General features: G+C 42.2%; 1 protein-coding gene across 1 annotated transcript in view; it reads right to left on the minus strand.

The window, feature by feature from the left end:
• LOC136679718 (whirlin-like) overlaps positions 1-25,283 on the minus strand; it is an 88,377-nt gene extending 63,094 nt beyond the window's left edge. Inside the window, exon 1 of the mRNA XM_066658384.1 lies at positions 24,537-25,283. Coding sequence (XP_066514481.1) covers positions 24,537-25,283 — 747 coding nt within the window. The remainder of the gene's footprint in view (positions 1-24,536) is intronic.
• Between the last annotated feature and the right edge of the window lie 259 nt (positions 25,284-25,542).

A 25,542-nucleotide genomic window follows, 5' to 3' on the forward strand; every position in this document is an offset into this window, starting at 1 on the left:
AAAGAATGTTAGACTGAAGGAGGGGCTTCAGGCCTTTACCTCCTCCCAAAGTTTAGTTAATACATTCCATTTCAGCCTCAATTATTGGCACTTATTACATTACTGGTGGCACAATGAGATTGCTTTAGCGACTGTGGTCAGTCGGTGAGTTAGCATGCATGGAGTGAACGCTGAGCACCTAAAGAAGAAAAGTGGAATATACTTAATCAAATTGGATTTCACAAATCAGACATCCATTTTATATTTGAGCTTTCCTTTAGGATTAAAACAGACTAAAACCAGTGATCAGGGTTAGATCTGTTCAAGCAATAATACACTGTACACACATCAATCTGAACAAAGAAAAGGAAATGCTAATTACATTAAAGCAGTTCAGCTTGTTTAATAAACACAGTCTATTATGGGTTTGACAGAATATTATTAAATCTAGAGCTAGCACCCTCTAAATCTCACACACTAAAACTCACGCCAAGCAAAATTGCCTTTTTATGATCCCTTTTGGATTTTACGATGCTCATTATCAAAAATTCAGAGTATATCATTTCTGCTACAGTGCAGCAGTCTGAAGCCAAAACAGAAGACAGAAGGCGAGAGAGAGAGAGAGAGAGAGAGAGAGAGAGAGAGAGAGAGAGAGAGAGAGAGAGAGAGAGAGATAAAATGATGAATCTGGGGTGAGCTCAGAAGATCACTGTGCCAGAATATGCCTTTATGGCAACTTGCTTCAGCAAAATCATAATTGACTGAAGGCTTCACTGAGCTGCATCCTCTATGTACTATTTCCTTGGAAGCCAATCAACTGAGGCAATGGAAAAATTCCAGATGCATCTCACTGCCAGAGCTGAGTGAGTGGCATACAGTAAGAGACTGATGGCATGCTGTAGAAATAAATTAACAGACAAAAACCTGTCAAACTAGGGACTTTTAAACCAAAACACTATGGAAAGTAGCACTGTTAATGGGAGAGGTTTTGAGAAAATAAAAATATAATTAAGAAACCTGAATCTGGATCTGTATATTTTTGTGTGGTCTTCTATAACACAGTATCATTTCTCACATGATCTTTGTTGACAAGATTCATAATCATATAATATTTTCATTTTTGTTTTGTTTATCAGTGTTCACTCACTACAATACCCAGCATGCATTACACAAATAGATAAACAATAATCCTCAGTTTTGTATGTATGTATTTATCCAGGTAACCAACTTCTGCACTGTGAACAAACATGAATTTAGCTCAAAATTTCAAAATAAAAGACCTTCGGATTTTTGCATTTTACTTCAAATTTCTAACAACACTATTTAATAAATACTGAACCGAGAGCCCTTTGTGTCCTGCATTTTTATGCGGCTTTTGACTCTGAGCGAGAGGAGCATGAGTGGACAGATCCAGAACAGTCCACGGCAGTATGTTCACTACCCCCAGTAGACCATAGACCTAGAAACACCATTTAACAGCCGCCGGGAAGAGGAAAGTAGGTTGTCCACTACGGCTCAGTCAGAAAAAAAGAGCTGTGCACCTGTCATAGGCAGAACTTCTCGAGGAAAAAAGAGAGTGCAGTAAAATCCGTCCACTTTTCAGAATAGCTCTGGCCTGCGGTGTGTGGACAAGCAGTAAATAAGTTACATAACGACTTCTTCGGGGTGCAGCATAACATTCCCGTCTGTCAACTGAGGAAAACGAAAGTGCAGCCCCTCCAAAATAAATCCAGCTCTCGTTTTTTTCCCTCTTCTCTACACTTGGTTTTCAAGTGCAAGCTATTTCTTTTTCCCCTCGTCCTCCCTGGGGAAATTGCGGACACTCTGTGGCCCTTCTGGAGCAGGACGCACGTCTCCAGGGACACAAGCAAGGAGACACAACAAACTCCATTATAAATGATTCAGAACCACTGCAGGAAATCCAAAACGCAGCTTTGACTTTGGGAAAGTCAGAACAGGGGACACACTTTAAAACATAAAGGTGGCAGTTCCTTTGGAGCCACAGAAGGGCTGTTTTTTGCTTCTTATCGCCAGGATCTGCGGTACGGTTCTGTAAACTGTATGAACCTATGAGAGGGTCATATATTTTTCAAAGCTTATGAGATTGGTTTGGTTGATTCTCATGAGTCGACATATTTCTTACATACTGTTTTTTCTTTTCTTCTAGCATTTTTGACCTCTGCCACTGGGACTGTGTCATTTTTATGTGGTTCATTTTTGTTTTCATTTCCGTTTAAGAGCAAAGATTATACTGTCAAGTTAAAATCAGGTTTAACCAGAGCTTTTTTGAGCTACTGATGATCTTTAGAAGAAATTGGTCAGGCTACACACAGGTTGGTCAAGCTACAGCTGGGTTAAGATGATCATTGTGTGACACTTCAGTGGCATTCAAACTCATTTTTGTTGGGCTACAGTCTACATGCTATAGATATTTGCCACAATTAATTGGACAGAAATTTGTCAGGTAATATTTGGGTTAAAGAGCCATCCAGTGAAAGTCATTAGATGTAAAATATCCTATGCCAATCCATTAAAGCTTCACATAGGGCCCACACTTGTTAATATATTGGTTGATTCAATTCTAGAAAATGTATCATGTGCGAAATAAACCATGTACGTCACGACTGAGCTTTTCAACTTTGAAACTGTGTCAGTTCAGGCCAGGGTTTTTACCGTAATCAACATAAGGAACCAGTCCTCTCAAAATGCCGTGTGGGGCTTTTGCACTTCAGGAAAACAGCAGAAATTGGAGACAGAGATAAGGACGAACTGAATATTCAGTGTGTACTGGATTAAGGCGAAGTGGTAGAGTAATATTTCAGTTACTTTCAAGGCATCAGGGAATTTCTTTTCTTGGAAACATCTACCAAATATGTCATACTGGTGAACAGACAAGTGTTTTAGTGGTTTACTGAATGACCGGAAGGGGGCCACAAGATTTAGGGAAGTTGTTGAGTCAGATGTTGAGTGATAACGTTTATTGGGCTGCAGTCTGGTTGTGAAAGCAATTTACACAGAACTTTACTGTACTGAAGTCAAGTTAAAACTACTAGTTTTAGGCCTAGAATTATATCAGACAGAAATCAATGATAAGACAAAGAATTTCTGCTGTTAGAATTTTGCGATAAAAAACTGTATTTTTCAGTCTATCAGTTACAGCGGAATTAAGGTACAAAACTTGGTGATGTGGCTCCTGTCAGGTCTGTGAACTCTGCATAGGGTATATTTAGTTCCACTTCAAAATGTTATGCCTGATTAAATCCCTTCTAGTGGGGAATTTAGGGAGTCCATCCATCCATCCATCCATTATCTGTAACCGCTTATCCAATTTAGGGTCGCGGGGGGTCCAGAGCCTACCTGGAATCATTGGGCGCAAGGCGGGAATACACCCTGGAGGGGACGCCAGTCCTTCACAGGGCAACACAGACACACACACACATTCACTCACACACTCACACCTACGGACACTTTCGAGTCGCCAATCCACCTGCAACGTGTGTTTTTGGACTGTGGGAGGAAACCGGAGCACCCGGAGGAAACCCACGCGGACATGGGGAGAACACACCAACTCCTCACAGACAGTCACCCGGAGCGGGAATCGAACCCACAACCTCCAGGCCCCTGGAGCTGTGTGACTGCGACACTACCTGCTGCGCCACCGTGCCGCCCCATTTAGGGAGTCATGAACTGTTATTCAAATAAATTATGCAGTGAATCAGTCCTTGTGGGAGCAATCGAGAGCTCTAATGAGATGTCCATACCAATGCTGGCCATCCTGAAGAACTGAAAAATAAAATCTTCAAATAAAGAGAACCCTGATGTTGAGGCAGCATCTGTGGTGAGGAATAAGGTAAGTACGTGTTTAAGGCATTTGTATTGTACATGTTTTAATGTATTCTCATTTTTAATTGGAATGTTTATCGTCCCATTAAATGCTTACATGGCGTGAAGGAAAGCATATGAAATATGAACTCAACATTAACATACTGATAGCATTCATTACTGTCACTATAAATTTAGTTTAAAAATGCCTTCAGCTTGCTGGAAAGTTACATTTCAACCCTAAAAAAGTGCATCTTCCTTGGGAAAACATGCTGGATGACCTAAAAAAAACAGCATGACCTAGATTTTAAAACATAGCTGCTTCATTATTTTGGTAGTTTTATTCATTAACGCAGAGCAAAGGTTTGTGTGTATGTGACTTATGATTAAATGCAGTGACCCAGTCTATATAGACAATGAGAGAGAGAGAGAGAGAGAGAGAGAGAGAGAGAGAGAGAGAGAGGGGAAGAGAGAGTTCTATCAGTGAGAGAAAAGTGCTGTTATTCTATAAATGCACTGCTGCAGTTTGGCCTCATAAACCAACTGAACTGAAGTGTTCCTAAACACAGCTCACCTGGAGTAGGTGAGTGTTTGTGTATGTGAGGGAGAGACATGTGGGTTGCTCAGTGTATATGTGTGTGTGTGTGTGTGCGTGTGAGAGAGAGAGTGAAAGTGAGAGAGAGAGAGAGAGAGAGAGAGAGAGAGAGAGAGAGAGAGAGAGAGTAGGGAAGGCTGTGTTGAAGGTTTGAAGGTAGTTACTAAACCAAAATCTTAAATAGTAAATCATTATATGTTTTACCAAACCAACATAGTTTATAAAACCAACATATCATTTAACTATAAAACAAGGTGATTCTTCATTTAACCAGTTTTTATACCCGCAACATATAGGGGAATTGTTTCGTGAATGGGCTCCAATACAATGTGAAGACAAGGAGAGTCTTGAGCAGACTTTGAGTGCAGGACTTTGTTTTGAGAGTCTCTCATTCTCTCTCACACTCTTATTATTATATGTTGCATTACTACCATCTATTGCACTGCTTCTATAAACAGCAGTACCACCATGCAGTGCACTGTCATTATACTGTCACTGCCAGAGACTAAATCTTAATATTTTGCAGTTTTATTAGCATAATTACCAAGTCCCAGCTGTCTTTTATTTCATAATGAAGAGGTATGATTTTTGCTTCACCTGTAAAGTTTCTTTATATATTGCAGGACTGCTGTATACTGTATTGCCATCTTCTACAACAATACTGATTTGTACAGCAATACTTCTACCACACTATACACTTTTATGTACTTTTACTACACTCAACAATCACAGTAACAATGCAGTAGCACACAATTCATCACCAGTTTCATGAAAAATTCTAACTTTCCTCCTCTTTGAGCTGCTTTACCGTGAAAGGTTTGCTAGCTTTGCTAACCCAGGCTAGCAATTGATAGATATGTATTGGGCTTTCTATTATGCCTTCTATAGTATCACTGTCAGAAATCATTCAGAACTGCAACTTTACAGGAGTGGAGAGTAGAGAAAACAACAGAAAATAGTTCCGTGTGAGCTAACAGCTGAAGCCCTGAATAGCACCCCTTGTGGTGCAGTACCTACAACCTGTGCGAGTGCATGAGTGAGAGTATCAGTTAGAAGCCAGTTCTATGAGGTGCTCCGTGATCTGACCCGTGTGTTCTGTGGATAGGAAGAAGGAGAATATTTATCCTTTAGCTGGAGGCCTGCTTTAAGTTATGCAGACTTTTTAAAAGAGTCTCATTTCAGACGAGGGTAGAGGCCTGATGGGTGTGTTCTGGAGCGAGCAGGTAAATTGGCTGTCACTTTTAATCTGCATAGAGGGGTGCTTTTCACCTCTACTTCAAAACTCTCTCCCTCACTCTCTTCTTCACTTTTCATAACATCTCTTTGGCCTTGGACTGAACTGTAGGCATCTCTCTCTGCCTCTTACTATTTCTCCCCTACTGTCTTCTTCACATAAAGACAGATAGGTCTATTACACAAGGTCATAAAAAAGAAGCCACACTCACACAGAAGCTTCGGCACCTCGGGTTAATGTACCTGCTATTATTATTTATTATTATTATTATTATTATTATTATTCCAACAGGGGTAACTGGCATACCAGTATTTAATTATATATTTGTGTGGCCATTATCTTGAGTGAACATTTCACAATGAATGGACCAATAGAAAGGATGCAGAATGTGTCCCGTACGAGAAGTCTGATTGTATTAATGCACTTTAAAAACGATGACAGTCCAACACTGCAATGTAAATAAAAGTCAAACTCCACAGTCCACCTTCAGAAAGCTCTTCCGCAGCAAGCGAGACACCCTCTAATTCCTCTTTTCAGAACTGCATTGTGGGAAACTCAGTGAATTTCTCTTTTCAGCTATGTGCATAGTTCTCTTAGAGAAATGAGAGGCTAATCAGAACTGGGTCACTGGGCCTCGAGGCAGTCAGAGGCACTGAAAACTTTACCTAGTGATCAAGACCGAGCCACTCTCCACGCTCCGAAAATTGCTTTTTCTGAGTGTGAACAGAGAAAGAGATAAAAGGGAGGCAAACACACACACACACACATGCACACACACACTCACACTTAAATACAGAGAGAGAGGAGAGAGAGAAGGAAAAAGAAAGCAAAAGCAACAGCGACCAGCATCAATCCACTAAAGCCTCCTAACATTTTCTTTCTTTGAGTTTTTGGAATGAAACAAGCAGTGTTTTTCTCAATGGGTGAAATGTTTTAATAGTGCCAATATTTTCCTTAATTTTACCTTTTTCTTCCTCATGAGGTTCTGTAACCACTTCATCCTATTCAGGTTTGCATTGGGTGTGCAGCCTACTCAGATTCACTAGGAACACACCCTGAAGAACGCACCAGTCTGTCACAGGGCATCACATACTCACGGATATAGACGCTTTTTTGAATACACCATCCACTTACCACCCTGTGTTTTTTTTTTTTTTTTTTTTGGATTGTGGCATGAAACAGGAGCACCCAGAGGAACTCCATTCAGACATGTGGAAAACACACCAAACTCCTCACAGACAGTGACTTGTGCTGGGTTTTGAACCCCCAACTCTAGGACCCAGGAGGTGTGTGACACTATGATAGTTGTTGATACTTATGAGGTTTGTGTGCATCTTAACATAAATGTTTTTGTCAGATTCTCAGCTCTGATTGGCCCTCAGCCACTAATTCAAAAACTATAACTATAACTTCAGTAAGAATGAGCTGGGGTCAAATTGCTGTAGACTGAATGTGTTAATGGTTGTGACTTCACAACCTGGGATCAATTAAAACCAGCTGGATATGGAACTTAGTTTCTATATCATCATCGTCCAGAGGTAAATCCAGAGGTATATCCTCTGGAGGTAAATAAGTGACACAAAGAGATGTACAATGTAATGGTTGAAATGCTTTTCAAAGTTTTTATAGGCCACTGTGTGTCTGTTCTTCATTATTCCGGCTCCATCAGCTCACATCAAAAGTTACTTTGAACTGATTGCTTAGTCTTCCTAAATGACCATCCAGATCATCATCATTATCAGCAATCATCCAAGCCGAGTGTTATTCTCCTCTTTCTGCATCTGATAAGAGAGATTTTGTAGCTTCCCCAACTTCTTCATCAATTTGACTGCAATTTACAGCCAATCATTCGTCCACAGACACTGGGACACAGTGGGACGTTTTAGAGCAGGTGTCTAAGGTCACCATGCCCAGTGCAAATAGATTTTGAATAAATTGTCTAAACGTAGAAAAGGCAAATGAGAAATGCAATTTTTGCAAATATTTCTTTCAGTTACCTTTTTCCATTTCGACAAATATTTACTTTTGGGGGCTTTTGTGTTGCTTAATGTTTCTCCTCATCGCCCTTTCAGATTTCAGTTGGATTTTCTGTTGCATCATGCCACATTAAATCCTGTAAATATGGTTTGGTGTAAGCTTTACTCTCGGGACACAGAAGCAGAAGACTTTAAAGGAAAGTTGTTTTCCTGACCCTCATTTAAAGGCATAACGTCTGACCTTAACAATATCGATTGGGCAACACGCAAGGGACATATGAGTGAGTAGCTAAACATCAGCGAATGCCAAGAAAACAACAGAGAGTTGATTTCCTGTCAAATGCAGTAAATTAGGGCAGTGATCTAAAAAGCCCTGTCAGTCAGATGTGCACCAGGAAATACACACTGCAGTGTTATTCACTGTGGTGTCACAGAAAAAAACATGCACCTTACAGAATGATATGTATATAGAGCTAATTTCTATTGACAATGATGCAGTCTGAGAGAGAGAGAGAGAGAGAGAGAGAGAGAGAGAGAGTTTTAGTAAATGGGTCAGTGTATGGAACTGATGTTTCCCGGATGCTATCTTCATTTCTTCTCATTTTTGGGAACTTATCTTAAACCTGAACTCTGTAAGTTTGGCGGCTTCGAAATGTGTGATTGCACAAATTGTGTGGAAGAAGATTTTGTAATTGGTTTGTGCTGGGTCCATTTCCTTGACCAGATTTATCTGATGATTGTGAGTATGTTATGGAATAAGATTTGTGTCACACCGCTGGGAGATATGCCTCTTCTAATGTGACTCATGTAACCAGCACATGGAGCCAGACCAGCCAACAGCTCTGAATGTTAAATCACTATTTAAGGCTTTACAGAGTTACTCGCAGCAAAACATTATATTTCAGCTGATACTTTTCCCTCTGGACTCTGTAATTCAACTTTAACCAACAAATGTAAAGCTTTAAAGTTTCTGAAGTAAAATATTTTGACTGTGAGGATGGATTTATGCTATTATACATGTCTCTGTCTGAATGTCATTCATTCATTCATTATCTGTAAGCGCTTATCCAGTTCAGGGTTGGGGTGGGTCCAGAGCCTACCTGGAATCATTGGGCACAAGGCAGGAATACACCCTGGAGGGGGCGCCAGTCCTTCACAGGGCAACACACACTCACTCACACCTACAGACAATTTTGAGTCTCCAATCCATCTACCAATGTGTGTTTTTGGACTATGGGAGGAAACCGGAGCACCCGGAGGAAACCCACACAGACACAGGGAGAACACACCAACTCCTCACAGACAGTCACCCGGAGGAAACCCACGCGGACACGGGGAGAACACACCAACTCCTCACAGACAGTCACCCGGAGCGGGAATCAAACCCACAACCTCCAGGCCCCTGGAGCTGTGTGACTGCGACACTACCTGCTGCGTCACCGTGGCGCCCTGTCTGAAAGTCAAAGACGCTAAGTTTGCACAGATTTTATTTTAACAAGCAACATGTAATGTTTTGTTCAGGACATACTCACTTCATACCACAAATCAAATAAGTCTGATCAATAACAGGATCCAAAATGCATGATCCCCACCTCAGCAAGAGAGAGAGAGAGAGAGAGAGAGAGAGAGAGAGAGAGAGAGAGAGATACAAACAAACATTGACTTTGTATTCTGAATCAGTACAAGGAAAGATACTGGGCTGATCTCTGGGGATGACAGGTAGGGGGAAAAAAGCAGAAGGCCGGACATGACGGAGAGCACAGATAGGAAGGAACAAGCGAAAACGGTGGCAATAAAGTTTGACAACAGAGCGGCAACAAAAGCCTCCGTCCATTCAGTCACACAAACCTGAGAGTACGTGCTCAGGCCTCAAAGTGATCCACGCCCAGTGAGAAACAATGAGCCGCAACACACTCATGGACAAAATTAATTACAGATAATGCTTGAAATTCCCAGCGCAGGGACTTTGCTGGAGACAAAGATGAGGAGGTAATTTCCATGTAGGAGCGGACATTTCAGCGGGCTACAGAGATCTCACTGTCCTTCAGCAAGAAAAGATGTGTGCGCCATGTCAATTATTCACATTGACCACACTGCTCCGCTCATACTAGTAGTCCATGGTGAATCAGGTGTGTATTTACTGAGTAGACTGTTTACTGGGTAAATCTTACATATGGTCGAACACCTGGACATCCAGCATTTCTCCTGAAATCAACAGTATTCATAGATAACTCTGGGAATGCTTTTGTACTGGAATATTTCTGTCAGGATTTGATTGCATTCAGCCAAAAGTATAGTAGTGTAATCTGTTACTGTGTCACACTGGCCATGTTTATGTCCCAGATGTCATGCTCTCTTCAGGTGTGAGGTGAGAACCCCCCAGGATAAATGGGGGGGGGGGTGGTTGTTCATGAGTGATGCTGCACCTGTACTGGACAAACATGGTAAAATATGCCCCCACCCTCAACTATGGCCATGGGCTTTGAGTCATGACTGAAATAACATTATCGCATATACAAGCAGCCAATAGGAGTTCTCTGTGATTGGGATGAGGAGCTTAGCGATTTGAGAGGAACTGCTGCTCCTTCCCGTTGAGACGCGGTGGTGGTTCAGACATCTGAAACTGACCAATATTTCCTGGCTGACCTACGACTTCCTGGGGATCCAGTAGGAGATGTGAAAGCTGTAGGGGCAGGGATGCCTCAGCGTTTTTGTTTGCCCTGTTGCCAGCATGATGCCGGAAATGGATTACACGGAAAAGAAGAAGATGATGATGAAGATAATGAAGATGGCGCTGATGTTGCTTGATTAAATCTGGATCATAAATAGCACTACTGCTCACCCAAGAAGCAATGAATGGAGTCTGTCTTCCCTGAGAACAATGCATAAAGTCTAATGAAGGAAGGATTGGTACCCCCCCCCCACCACCACCCCCCACCCTTGCCAACTCCTGGCATTGCACATGTGCATTTGATCTGATGGAGTTGATTCAGTGTGAGATCTTTCAATATATTCTTTAACAGAAATATACAGGCAAGCTCAAGGTACAGGCTATTTTTAGAGACAGAAGTGTTAAAATGTGGTCAGAGGTACTGCATATTAGGCAATGTCTACCTCTGGCAAACGAGAGTGAGTATTTATGTGCATACATTTGTGTATCAACTGCTCCACCTGAACTGGTCTACATCCCCCACTGTTTTACCAGAAGCTTCCAGGGCTGAGGGACTGAATTCAATCCATAGCAATGAGCTTCCAGTACAGGATTCAACTGTTGTTGCCTCCTGTGCCATCACCTTAGCTTTCGATATCCCACAACAGTGAGGAGAGCTGTCTAAAACTCTATTTCCAGCAACCTCGGCCCTCACTCTCCCTTACTCTATATCTCCCTCTCCGTACAGTGAAGCTACATTTACCAAAAAAAAAAAAGGAAAAAAAGAAAAAAAGAAAGATCCCATGCTTCTGTTTGATGAACTGAAGCATGTTATCTTCCACAGACTCATTCCCCACTCTGGCATCCTCTCTCATGCTCCCTTTTGCGCCCAGAACAAACTGGCGCCGCTTTGTTGCCAAGCCATGAGATTTAGAGCTGGGGCTGATGCCTCGCCGATGGACGGAGGCAGAAAAACTGCAGTGAATGGAGTCAGGGCACCTGGAGCTCATAGTTTGTAGCTAAATTTACAGATGGAGATTTTCTGGGATCAAGATAAGGCCTACGTGCCAGAAGAAAGGGGCTAACACTCTCTGGCCTCAGTTCACACATGGTTATAAGAGAGAAACTTGCAAGCCCATGGGGGTTAGACCACCCAGGGAGTGAAAAGAGAATTGAGCTTAGTCTGAAATCCCATACTACTCAATATGCTGCACCAGAAACCCTGAATTTCACCGTTTAACCTCAAAAGACCTTGTGTCTCGCCAGGATTACATTAACAGACTAGTCTTCCCCCTATTTAAAGGGAACGTAGTTGATTCTGGAAAACTACTGTTCTCAGAGCAAAACAACCCTCGCCCTGCTGTTTGGATTCATTCAGACACTCATACATTTTTAAGGTGAAAGTGCAGGTGTGAGTAAGAAGTTGACTGTACTTTGTTGTTGAAGTTGAACTTGTCTGTAAACTTTTATTCAGTTTAAAAACCCATTTTTAACTTGAGCTGTGAAGTGTTGAGGCTTTTTCAGTGTGTGGGTACTTTCATGAAAAGATGGCGGTAAACAGACCAGAAAGCTAGCAAACAGTGAAGAGACATTCTTTGAATTTTAATAAAAAGTGTATTTAATTAAAATCGCGAAGTCTGTCCCCAGCTTTGCCCAACTGTTTCTTGTCCATTCGAGCCAGTTGGAGCATTACTTGTTGTCACGAGTCCAGTACATTGATTAGAGAGATTCAGATGTAGGACAGTTTTAAAGTGTATGCACTCTATGGAAGATTCAGAAGAAAATCAAAATGACGTGTTAATTACATGCTTTTTGACTTAGCTGAACAACACAAAACTCACTGGGCTGTGTTGTTTCACAGTTTGTGGGATGATAGCCTCCAGGGCCAGATGTAAATATAAATAAAGAACGAAATTGTTCTTTAATCACGTTTGAGAACACTTAAATTGTTCTTAAATGAGATTTCATACTTAAAATAAATAAAATATAGTTCATTCATTCATTCATTGCCCATAACCGCTTTTCCAGTTCAGGGTCACGGTGGGTCCAGAGCCTACCCGGAATCACTGGGTGCAAGACAGGAACACACCCTGGAGGGGGCGCCAGTCCTTCTCAGGGTGACACACACTCACACATATGAACAATTTTGAGTCACCAGTCCACCTACCAACATGTGTTTTTGGACTGTTGAGTGAAACAGGAGCACCCAGAGGAAACCCACATGGACACAGGGAGAACACACCAACTCCTCACAGACAGTGACCCGAGATGAGGAGCGGAAACTGAACCCACAACCTCCAGGTCCTTGGAGCTGTGTGATTGCAACACTACCTGCTGCGCCACCGTGCCGCCCCCTAAGAACAATTAGTATACTTTAAAATATATTTAACCTTATGAAAGCCTCACACGTGTCCTACAGTGAAGTATAATCCTGGTAAGCCTCTAAAATGATCGGTTTAAATAACTGAATTACTATCTATAATGTCTAAAATAAGAATATTAAAGGTGGTTATTGTTCTTAAAATACTGCTAGTTTCTACATAAGAAAAAAAAACAAACTTGAAATTTTTTTTTTCTGTTGGTGGTTTCTGCTGACCTTCATTTCTAATTCTTGTTTGTCTAAATTTTTAAATACAGTGGAACCTCTACCTATGAACTTGATCCGTTCATAAGTGGAAACGTTTTTCGAATCAATTTTCCCCATTTAAAATAATGGAAAAGCAATTAATGTGTTCCAGACCCCACCCCGAAATTCACCTTTTTTGCACTGATGTATGTTTACAACACTCTCAAATTAGTAAAAAAAAAAATACATGTAGCGTCACTAAAAATAAAAAAGAAATACAGTGGAAACAATAATAAAAAAGATATAATAAAGTTTTAAGTGGTTAACTACTGCTACCTTGAAAACATGACGACTGGCTGGAGGAGTAACACAGGCACTGGCTGTATGACGGGAGGTGGGGGTGGGTGGAATAACGGAGAGTAGGTGGGTGAATGTGGGGAGATGAAGCATAGATATGGCTTAACTTAGCACGGATTTCGATGTCTGCTATTTACACTAATGCTAAATTGCTAAAACTACAATTTGCTAATCTTAAAAGCTCACTCAAGTCTGGGCGCGCTGGGAGACTCGCCTATTGGGGTCAGTGGCCATTTCCAGCCACCGGCTCGGCGAGGCTCGGGTTCGTTTCTAGAGTCATGGTTCGTTGGTGGAGGCAAAAAATATTCAAATGACGGGTTCGTATCTTGGAAAGTTCGTTAGTAGAGGTTCCACTGTACTTACTTTGATTCTTCTTTTCCTCCATTTTGGTTTAACTGAATACTGGAGATAATGGTAGATTAATTTTTAAAATGTGGCTCATGGAATGTATAAAATACAGCATGAAAGGTTTCATTAGGAATTGCCTACAAGTGGTTTAGTGTTTACCTTAAGATCCTTTATAAATTTTTACTAAATGTGTTGAGAATCCAACATGTTTGTTCATAATACGATCCCTTTAATAACTGTTTTTAAGATGGCCTGTCTAATTCATGGAAAAAATATATATATTCAAGCTTGCTTATAAACAATTTTTGTTTCAGTGCTAACTGCTGGATATTAATTAATTAACTGTTAAGAAGCTGAGCTTAAAATGCATTACAAAATGTTACCAAAGAAATGATCCTAAACATTGTTTTGGAGGTTTTTGTGTAATTATGTTTAAATATAGGTTTTCTTTTCTTTTTCCAGTTGTACTTGTAGATCACAGATGTTTGGACTTGAAATAGAATGAAAAAAGTGTGGTCTTTCTCCAGTAGCCCACTGCTTATGAGTAAGCTGTATTGTTTCTGAAAACTGTTTACTCCGGGAAGCCAGCATAAGCCTTAATTTAGCATCACCAATTAAAAGAACGTTTGTAAGCTGTTTTTTAATAAGAGAATGTAATTAACCCATCTTTGCTGCTGCACAGTGACAGCCGACACACAACATGCCAGCGCTGAAGGTATCACAGCAGAAGATCGACTCATTTCAGGGCAGCAATTAAAGTGATTAAGGAGATCATGTTGTGTTATTTGGGTTGTTTCATAATCGCCCACCCCACAGCACACAAGCTGTGTGTCCTTATGCTGAGCTCTGTAGGGTCATGCAGAAAGAGAAGCATCACCCACAGTATCTTGGTGTGCCTGCTTTGCCTTAAAAATATCTGTACATTTTACAACAAAAATGAACAAAAAAATAGTATTTTTGAAAAATCACTTGCTATTCTTAGATTCATAAGAAAAAACACACACATTAATCAACCACAGTGTAGATCTCCAACATGGGGATGGCCATGTTTAAAACCTTTTAGCACAAAATCTCTGACACATCCAGGCCACTAGGTGTCAGTGTTTATAGCATGAAGAAGACTGCTTTTCCACTTAAAGAGGACCTGTTTAATTAAATGATGCTTTGAATTATTTAGCATCTGATGAGGAACAGAATGGGCTGGGTGAATAGCCAAGTATGGTTGTCCCAACAGGAGCGGCTTTCTACACCTCTATTAGCTTAACGTGCCAACCCAATTACCCAGAAACAGTTACACTCCCAGACACCGGAGTTCTTCTGCTCTACTGCCGGTGCAGGTTGGATTTAATTAAAGAATGCTGACGGGGCTGATGATCGATGCGCCAGTGACAAAGATCTGTTCTGTAACCCACTCAGGCAAACAATACTATGTCCATCCCCTAAACTGAGACTGAAGTTGATGGGCAGATCATATCTGATTTTCTAAAGCAACGTAGTTCACTCTGATCATTATTATAATGCCTTCAGTTACAGCTCAGCCGTTGTGATCATGTAATTTAGGACCTTCAGTTTGACCTCTGTTACCTGTTTATTGTATGTATGTATCTGTATTATGTGGATACATATAGGCAATAAGTCTATATAAGTGTTATGAATTTACATGTGCAAAAGGTAGTGTCAGTGACAAGTAGTTCCAGAATCTCAGGGTCCTGGGTTCAATCCTTTCCTCAGGTCACTGTCTGAGCTCGGTGTGTTCTTCTTGTGTCTGTGTGGGTGCCCTCCGAGTACTCCAATTTCCACCCACAGCTGTTGGTAGGTGGACTGGCTGTATGAAATTGTCCACAGATGTGAGTTTGTGAGAGACGGTGAGAGAGTAATGCCCTGTGATGGAATGGTACCCTGTCCATAGTGTGTTTCTGCCTTGTGCACATTAATTCTAGGGAGGTTCTAGACCCACAGTGACCCTGATCAGGACGAAGCAGTTATGGAAAATGAATGAACTCATGAATGATTCATTGTACAATGATGCTTTCTGTTGGCACTGTTTTTCCATTGAGATTACACTGTGTGCACACAGGAAGTCCAATACCCTAATTATCAGGGGTGTCTACCAACTTTTGTACAGACATAAAAAAATGATTATGACATCAGTTCAAGTGTTTGTAACCATTTTACATTTACAAGCTCCAGGGACCTAGAGGTTGTGGGTTCAAGTCCAGCTCCCGGTGACTGTCTGTGAGGAGTTTGGTGTGTTCTCCCCGTGTCCGCGTGAGTTTCCTCCCACAGTCCAAAAACACAGGTTGGTAGGTGGATTGGCGACTCAATAAGTCCATAACTGTGAGTGAATGTGTGTGTGTGTGTGTCGCCCTCTGAAGGACTGGCGCCCCCTCCAGGGTGTGTTCCTGCCTTGCGCCCAATAATTCCAGGTAGGCTCCGGACCCTGAACTGGATAAGCGGTTCCAGATAATGAATGAATGTAACTGCTCATTCATTATCTGTAATGCTTATCCAGTTCAGGCTCGTGGTTGAATGAAAATTAGGAGGCATTGTTCCAGTCACCACCATGAGAATCTTGACTTTCACATTCGTTTTAAAGGAACACTCTGGCCAAAATTAGAACTCTAACCATCACTATATAGGTCTCTACATATTTAAACACACATCCTACAGTGCTGCTTGGTTGTGCTAGTGCTAGCACATTTCTAGGTGCTTTCTATTTAAAGACTAGGAAACACTCCTTCTGGTACTCCCAGGTAAATTTGGTTAACACCAAAGGCTTTCCCAAAGATGTATGAAGAATTAACCTTTATGTCATCCAAGGCATTATAGTTAGAAAACACTGATAAAAGAAAACACAAAAAAGTGGATGTAATGCTTTCCCTTAACAGTGCTGTGTTATTCTTAAAGAGGCAGGCACCCTGATCACCTCTGGTGTCTTTATTTAGACACATTTCCAGGAAAGAGCAGGCACTAACTCCTCATGAGCGGTCACTAATCCCTCCGCATGGGGCCAGTAATCAAGATGGAGTGGCTAGTAATGTAGCCGTCCTGAGGTACAGCGCTACTAACACAAGAATAAATCTAAATCTTCAGAGGGATCAACATAAGGCCTGAGTGCTAGAGCAGGTATAGTCCAGCATTATCTTCACACGCCATGAAACAGCAGGTGGCTCCATGGTGTTTAGCTTTTAGAAAGAAAATAAACCCATATCAAAAAACTGGCGAATGCTGTAATGTCTATAGGTGCCTTAATTTGAACAGATATCAAATCATATTCTACATATTAACTCATTAAAAATGAATCTTACATTCTGACCTCATACATAAGAACCCAGCTGCAGACACAGACCCAACTGTACACCGATACTGCAGTGAAAACCCTGACTGAGTGATTTTTGGGTGAATATTCAGAGCCATCTGCTTGAAGAATGCAAGCATATTAGTAATTGATGTGGGCTGCATTAGCACAAAGCTTGCGTGTAATTGAGATATTCTCTCCAGCATTAGTCCTGCTTGCCATACAATTGCTTCACAGGCCACGAGAATTGAATCCTGGCTGTGCTACAGGATTTGCATTACTCAGAAAAATGTCAAATTCAGATTCAGAGAGAGAGAGAGAGAGAGAGAGAGAGAGAGAGAGAGAGAGAGAGAGAGAGAGAGAGAGAGAGAGAGAGAGAGAATAAGACAGAATGTACACAGTCTCGATTCAGTGTTGCAAAACAAACATACTGCCGCCAGCCCACACACAAGAGAGAGAGAGCAAGAGAGACAGAGAGAGAGAGAGAGAGAGAGAGAGAGAGAGAGAGAAAATAAATTTTGAGGGTGAGAGAGAGAGACCAAGACAGACAGAGAGAGAGAGAGAGAGAAAGAGAAAGAAAGAAATTGTGAGGGTGAGAGAGAGCAAGAGAGACAGACAGAGAGAGAGAGAAAGAGAGAGAGAGAGAGAGAGAGAGAGAGAGAGAGAGAGAAAATAAATTTTGAGGGTGAGAGAGAGAGACCAAGACAGACAGAGAGAGAGAGAGAGAGAAAGAGAAAGAAAGAAATTGTGAGGGTGAGAGAGAGCAAGAGAGACAGACAGAGAGAGAGAGACAGAGAGAGAGAGAGAAAGAGAGAGAGAGAGAGAGAGAGAGAGAGAGAGAAATTGTGAGGGTGAGAGAGAGAGAGAAAGAGAGAGAGAATGTGAGCGCGAATGAGAGATGTCTGTCATTATTTCCCACTTGAACACCTCACTATCTGTAAGCATTATGTAAGCACTACTGTGCTTTGGGCTCAAGCTGAAATCTAACAAATGTAATAACTACAGAATCCACCCTGGGCTAACTACAGTATCCACATTCTGCACATAGACATCTGAAGTGGGGTTTTAAAGCTGATTAAATTTGCCATAATGCCAATGCTCTGCAAACAAGTCCAGCTCTGTTGTATCCGAAGGGCCACTTTAATTGAATTATCCACTTATCTGAAATTACCCATGAAAACACAGCAGAACAGGCCAGAGAAAAGGCCAAGATAGGGACCAAGATGTGAGAGCAGAGCCAATCTGTAAGAGCGCCTGAGGGACGGCAGCTGAGGTCAGGAGAAAGGCCAGAGGCAGCAGCAGGCCACTGTGTCATCAAGTGGACGGAATAAACATTGATCACGGTCCTGCCAAAGCCAGTGACCAGGCCTCTGACTCAGATTATGGCTCCAACAGATCTGAGAGCTTTTATGAGATTGAAACTGGGGGGGTGTGAGGGTGCCTTCTTTCTAACCAGCTCTTTATAGGGAACAGAGGACAAGAATGGATGTAGGATATTTAAGTAGATACAGTGTTTAACAAAGAGGAGCATATCCTTGTTCAATATCATTAAAATTTCATATTAGGGGATGTATTATGAGTCCTTTTTTTGCCTGTATACATAATTTTCACATAAAAAAATCCACATCATTTGTGGATAACTGTGAAATAATACGGGGTAAAATGTGTTGTGCTGATTTTATATGAGTGCTTTTATATGAGAGCGCAAAGACAACTTTAAACAAAGACAAAAAACAAACTCACTCCTCACTCCTGGATGCTTGCACTGAACTGAGCTGTGACTCACTCCATTTTAAAATAACAAGCGCTGAAACTGGTCATTTTGAACAGGGCTGTGTTGTTTGATCCTTGTGGTATTCTGACAAAAGCAAGTCACAGACACTGGTGTGTGCACTAAAATACCAGATGGACATATGTCTCCCAGTCTCAAATGCTCGACAGGAAAGGAATACGACAAAAACAATGATCATCAACACAGCAAAAAAGCACACAGGTATTAAAACCACCATGACTTAAAAACAATAGAGCAATGTGTAGTAGAAAGTAGACACACATAACTCCTCAAGCAAAGAATAACTGAAAAGTGTCATCTGTGGGGAAGGGCTGTACCTTTCTCTTGAGATGATCTGTGCTAGAGTGAAGTCCTCCATCTCAAAGAAGCTTCAATCAGTTATCAGCAACACACAAAGCGTTAGAAAAAACAACAAGGTGTACTGACTTCTGTTGCAATTTCACTTGTGCTCCCCTTTACAATAACTACATTCGTGTTCTTTTGAAAAACAGGGTATGTGCTGTTATGTATAATGATAATAATTATGTTGAACTGACCCTGTTGAAATTACAGGCTTTATTGTAGAAATCAAAACAAAAGTACAACACTAGTGAGAACAACTGTGCAGTCTACTCCAGTTAGGATTTATTGCATAGGCTGCCTGTTTGTTGGCCAGACTTCCTGTTACATAGGCATGCAAACCAAGCTGCTAAAGCTGGGGTAGGTGAATTTGTACACTGTAAAAAATGTCTGTGAATTTTACGGTGGAAAACTGTAAAACCATGACAGTAAATGACTGTAAACTCTAAAAAGGTTGAAAACAGTTTCTGTAACAGTGAAATAAAAGTAAATACTTTTATCAGCCAAAATACATTTTTTTTACATCTCTTTACTGTAAAATATACATTATTTCACTGTTAAACACACAAACCATTGGGGACGGTACAAGTGTCCAAGTACTGGGAGGAGCTGAGACTCATTAGGGAGCTCGGCTGTATCTAAATACGGCTATATCTCAGTCTGCTTTCTCTAATTTGTCACACAATTTACATGTTAATTTTATAGCAAAACAATGTTTCTTTGTTATTTTTATGTAAATACCATGTTTTTTACAGTGTATATGTTTTTTTAATAGAAATATACTGTAAACAAAACCTTAAATATAAAATGTATGATTGCCAAAAACGTGACTGTATATTTTACGGTGAAATTCTGGCAACCACAGCTACCAGTATTTTACCGTAAATTTTACAGATATTTTTTTACAGTGTAGAAAGCAGTATGTGTAAGGCAGCTTATGAAAATAATCCAACCAAAAATGTCCCACTACCTACATTCCGCCTTCGTTCCAAAGCTATTCCTCTAAAACACAGGAGTGCCCACAGCTTGATAAGTCACACAGAGGGAGGTGTTTTCAAAACACCCAACAGCTGCAGTGAGGTTCTCTCTGGTTTGCCCTATGGCTTCATCCAGCCTCTTTTTGTTGGAAGCCTTCTCTACCTCCATCTTCTTTATCTGTGTAGCAGCGCAAGTGATTGTTCAATCCGAGTGAAATGACTGGAGAGTTTTTATGTGGATTATGTAAAAAAAATCTCTCTTTTTCTATGTCATCAGAGCATTTGATTTAATGACTGCTGTCAAGACGTAGAGAGTACTTCATGAAATCTGTTTTTAAGTCAAATCCCCTATTCTGCCTTTAAAGGAACACTAGGTATGTTTTTCTTTTCTCTCTTTTGGTCCCCTGAATTAATTAATTTTTACAGAACTGTATTGAAATCAATGGGGAGGGGGGTTGGGGTGTTTTCCTACCCTCCTCCAAAGGTTACATAGGGCAGTTTCTGCAGTGCTGAGCCCAGAGCATCAACAACAGAGGCTCTATTCTCCCTGCGGGTCAGTGAAGCCTCACAACACTGTAAATTTAAAGTAAAATACATAATGTTCCTTTAACTTTCCACAATGTAGGCCACGGGAAAGAACTGCCGGACAGATCACGGGGCAGACTGTAAAACTGCACCAAGATGGAAAAGGATACAAGAACATTAGTAAAATAGGTAAATATAAGCTCAAACTGTCATCAGGAAGCATGCTATAGTGTTAACCAAATTTGCAGTGGTCATCCACAACAGATGATTAGATGCACATTTACAGTCTTCTGCTGAAAAACAGATGGCCCTGTGCTTCCATCTTAGCACAAGACGTACTATCAGAAATTAGCATCTCAGTGAGTGCCCAGACAGTGTGTTGAATGTTGCATATAGTCAACCTCTGTGGAAGGTGCCCAAGAAGAAAACAATTACTGAAAAACAGGCACAAAACTGCAAAGCTGAGGTTTGCCAAAGAACCTGAAAAGAAGGCTGATGAATATTGGCAGATATTCTGGTCAGATGACATGAAAATAAACTTGTTTGGATTAGATGAGGTTCAGCTCTTTTGGCCAGGACCATCCGAAAATCTGCCTAGTGGCATCCTGCATGGAGGAGGAATCGGACTTTTGCGGTACATGATTTCTACAGGTGTTGGAGAGATGGCTTTTATAGACTGCATCATCAACGCTGGTGTGTACACTAAAATACCACATGAAAACGTGTTTCCCGGTCTCAAAGTCCTTGAAAGGGAAGGTATACTCCAATAATGACCCTCAACACATGGCAAAAAAGCACACAAGTTGTGCTCATCTGACCTGAATTCAACAGAGCAGCTTTGGGCGAACTTAAAGTGGAATGTAGAAGTGCATAACCCCTGAAGCAAAACCACGACAAACAGCTGAAAAGAACCATCAGTGAAGAAGGGCAGTACTTTTCTCTTCAGTTCTGTGCTAGACTGGAGTCCTCCACGTTATCAGCAACACATGAGACATTACAAAAACCAACCAGGTGAACTGTGGCAATATCTTTAAATGTATGCACACTTCAGGAGAGTTAAATCATTTATAAAGTATGCGTGAGTATGGGGCGGCACGGTGGCGCAGCAGGGTCCTGGAGGTTGTGGGTTCGTGTCCCGTTCTGGGTGACTGTCTAAAAGTTTGGTGTGTTCTCCCTGAGTGCGAGTGGGTTTCCAAAAACACATGTTGGTAGGTGGATTGGCAAGTGTGTGTGAGTCCGTGTGAGTTACCCCACACCAGGGTATGTTCCCGCCTTGTGCCCAGTGATTCTGGGTAGGCTCCGGACCCACCGTGACCCTGAACTGGATAAGCGGTTACAGACAATGAATGTTTATATATTTATTACTTTTATTGTAAATACAAACAATAAAGTCTTTCTGCCACAAAACACTTATTTTTTGGACACATTTTAGTGAAATAAGCTTCAGCACAGACTTCATAGCATCTCCCCCATCTCAGCTTTCAAATCTAAAGACCCCATTTTCTCTCTCACGCTGCTGCTCCGAGGCTAAGTTATATCATACTGTCATGCTTTACCATGTAATACGCTCCGTCTTCTGTTGACCCTTATGTGTTTTTATTTTTTTACGTCTGTTGAAAGGTTCTGCTTTCTTTATTCCTAATGTGTGCTGACCTTGAGCTAGGGAAAGGCACTATAATCATATAGAAAGTGAATATCACACACCATTCACACACCTTTTACACATGTACATAATGGACAGACATAATGGTGTTATGTAATCAGGATTTTTTTTTAAAATGTAGCTGTACGTCTTTACAGTTACAGAAGAAAGATGTCAGATTACAGATATATAATTATCTGTCGAGATTACGTTAAAAGCCCTCCTGTACAGCACACGTAATATTTCGTACTGTGAAAATGCTCCATTAACTCCCTCCAGACACTCTTAGACATCATGAACTCACTCTGCTCTGTTGCCTCTCTGATAGGCATTAAAGGGGACATATTATGAAAAATTCAACTTTTGGGGACCTGGAGCTCCTACCAACCCACACACTGTGAAATAAGGCCACACTGTCAGTATCTGTGTGCTGCCTAAGTCTGCATGGGATAAGATGAGTGGTTCTGATTTTGTGCTGCTTAGAGTGCAGACACTTTAGAATTGTCCCACCACCTCTTCTCTTCAGTCTCTTCGATCCCAGCGCTGGACCCAGGTTTATGTGACAGCACAAGTGAAAATGAAAATGGAGAAGAGAACAAAGTGCTAATAGCTAAAGTAAAAGTGTCTCTGCTCACTCACTCCTCACTCCTGGGATCTCGCTCTGAACTGAGCCGCGGCTCATTCTCATTTAAAGGAACAGGCGCTGAAGCCTTCTGTGGCTTTTTGTAAAATAGCATGTCACGGACATTTAATTAAGACCCCAGGGAAATGTCTTAACTTGTGGAGGGGATGAAAATGATGCCTTTAAGGATTATTCCAGTCTCTTGTGCTTCATATCCATGCAGAGCAAAGAACTGATATTCCCACATTCCAGGATGACCACTGCAGGGTGTCTTTGATGGCTTCAAGGAATGTGATGAGAATGTGGGATGGTTTGACTGACCAGCAAAAACGGGCCTGAACTCAATCCCAGTTCTCAGTTTGGAAGAGCAGGTGAAAGACTGAAATATGACACAATATCTCACACAACCTCTAGCTGAAATGAGCTAGCACCAGGTTGTGGAAGAGTGGATCAAAACAGACTGACATCTCCACCGGTATAATCCCTACCTGACAGGACTGACAGCAGTATTAAGGCAGTGGATATGAAACCAAGTATTAGAAACAGAATGAAGTGCTTATTTTTGATCGGTGACCTTAACTTACACACACACACACACTCACACACACACACACACTCACAGATCCTATGCACACATACTGTCCTACACAAGAAAAATGGCCAGCTTTAGTGTCCAAGTACAGATTTATATCCACAGAATCCTAAACCACAAATTCATCATTCATTATCTGTAATGCTTATCCAATTCAGGGTCGCGGTGGGTCCAGAGCCTACCTGGAATCATTGGGTGCTAGGCGGGAACACACCCTGGATGGGGCACTAGTCCTTCACAGGGCAACACACACTCACACATTCACTCACACACTCACACCTACGGACACTTTTGAGTCGCCAATCCACCTACCAACGTGTTTTTGGACTGTGGAAGGAAACCAGAGCACCCGGAGGATACCCACGCCGACACGGGGAGAACACACCAAACTCCTCACAGACGGGAATCAAACCCACAACCTCCAGGTCCCTGGAGCTGTGTGACTGCGACACTTCCATTGTCTGTGGGGACATTCCTCATCTCCGGTCACTGTGAGGAGCTTGATGTGTTCTCCCTGTGTCGGCGTGGGTTTCCTCTGGGTGTTTATATTTACTCCCACAGTCCAAAAACTGAGGTTGGTAGGTGGACTGCCTGTGGGTGAGTGTGACTGGGTGAGTGTGTGATGCCCTGCAGTGGTCTGGTAAATGTTCCTGCGCCCAGTGATTGCTGGTAGTCTCTGGACCCACTGCGATAGTGATGAGGATGAAGTGACTACAGAAGATGAAAAAAGTTCACCGTCAAATGTTGAATGTGTTGTGTTGGATGCTTTTATTCTGTGTTTGTCTGATTCTTTTCAGAGTTGGTGAGTGGACGCAAAGGCAGAAACACCTGAGGATTCTTTATAGAAGACAAATCTTTTTATTTATTAAGGTAATATATGAATATGACTAATTTTCACTATCGACCTGTGCTCCACACAGGGTTTACGCCAGGTCAGGGACAACATATATCTCTCAATATCTCTCAAGGTAAATTCACCATTCAAACCAGATCTATGACTGCAACATTATACCTGCCTGGGAATCATATTCGGAACTGTTTAAGGAATTCGGCCTTGTGCACTTTATCTTGCTTTGTATTTAAGTAAGTGAATAATGTATTGTCTCTAAATTAATAGCTGTTTAGACTACAGAAAAATAAAGAGTGGTCTCATTATTGCACATACTGTAAATACACTGCATATACCACACATTCTAGTACACACACACACACACACACTTACCTTGACTGCGTCTCCATGCGTGACGCGGTCAAACACAACGTCGTTGACGGCGATGATCTGGTCCCCCACGCGCAGCCCCTCTCTCTCCGCCGAGGATCCGGGCTCCACCAGAGACACGTAGATGCCGACCCCGTGCTCAGATCCCCCGCGGATGCTGAAGCCCAGGCCCTCGCGGCTCCTGCTCCGCTGTAGGGTCACCTGGCGCAAAGAGTCGCGCGCCCCCGCCTCCGTGTTCGTGTCCGCGAGCGTGGGAGCTGTCCGCTCTGCCGCGGTGCTGAAGTCGGGCAGCACTAGTAGTTGCGCGGGTGTGAAGTGCACGGACTGAGCGCGCGCGCGGTGCTCCGGCTCTATGGCCTCGCTCGGTGGGATCGCCGAGTTCTCGGGTCCCGTCACGGTGGTGCAGGCGAGCGGCTCGGTTTTCAGGTAGAGCCCCTCGCTCGTGTACTGGTCGAAGAGCATCTGGTCGGAGCGCGGGATCACCAGGCGCAGCATGGGCAGGAGCTGGCGTTTCCGCGGCGTGTCGAGAATCACGCGCAACGTGCGCACAAGGTCGTACACGTTGCGCCGCGCGTGGTACGCATTCAGGCAGTGCACGAACTGCTCGCGCTCCGCGTCGCCCAGCAGCGTGTGCAGCGCGTCGTGTAGCCGCTTCACGTTGGCGGAGAGCGCGCGGGAACCCGAGCCCGCAGATGATGAGTTGGCGCCGGCGGAGCGCAGGGACACGCGCTCCAACTCCGCGGCGCTCATCCCGCCGCCGGGGAAACACGGGTCATGGTCACTTAGGAAGCCCTCCTACAAATACAACAAAAAGGAAATGAACAAACAAATCAATTAAAGTTTCATTCGCATTTCTAGTTTAATAAAACGTGGCGCACGAGTCATTGCTGTAAAGTTTAAAGTTGAAAGACAAACAAAGATATAAATAAACTGTTCAGCTTCAAAAAGCTAAGATGGCAGACCGACTGAACTGCAAATCTGGACACACACCGTATTCAGAGAGACCGGA

The sequence above is a fragment of the Hoplias malabaricus genome, chromosome Y, assembly GCF_029633855.1.
Source record: "Hoplias malabaricus isolate fHopMal1 chromosome Y, fHopMal1.hap1, whole genome shotgun sequence".
In the NCBI taxonomy this organism is placed as follows: Eukaryota; Metazoa; Chordata; class Actinopteri; order Characiformes; family Erythrinidae; genus Hoplias; species Hoplias malabaricus.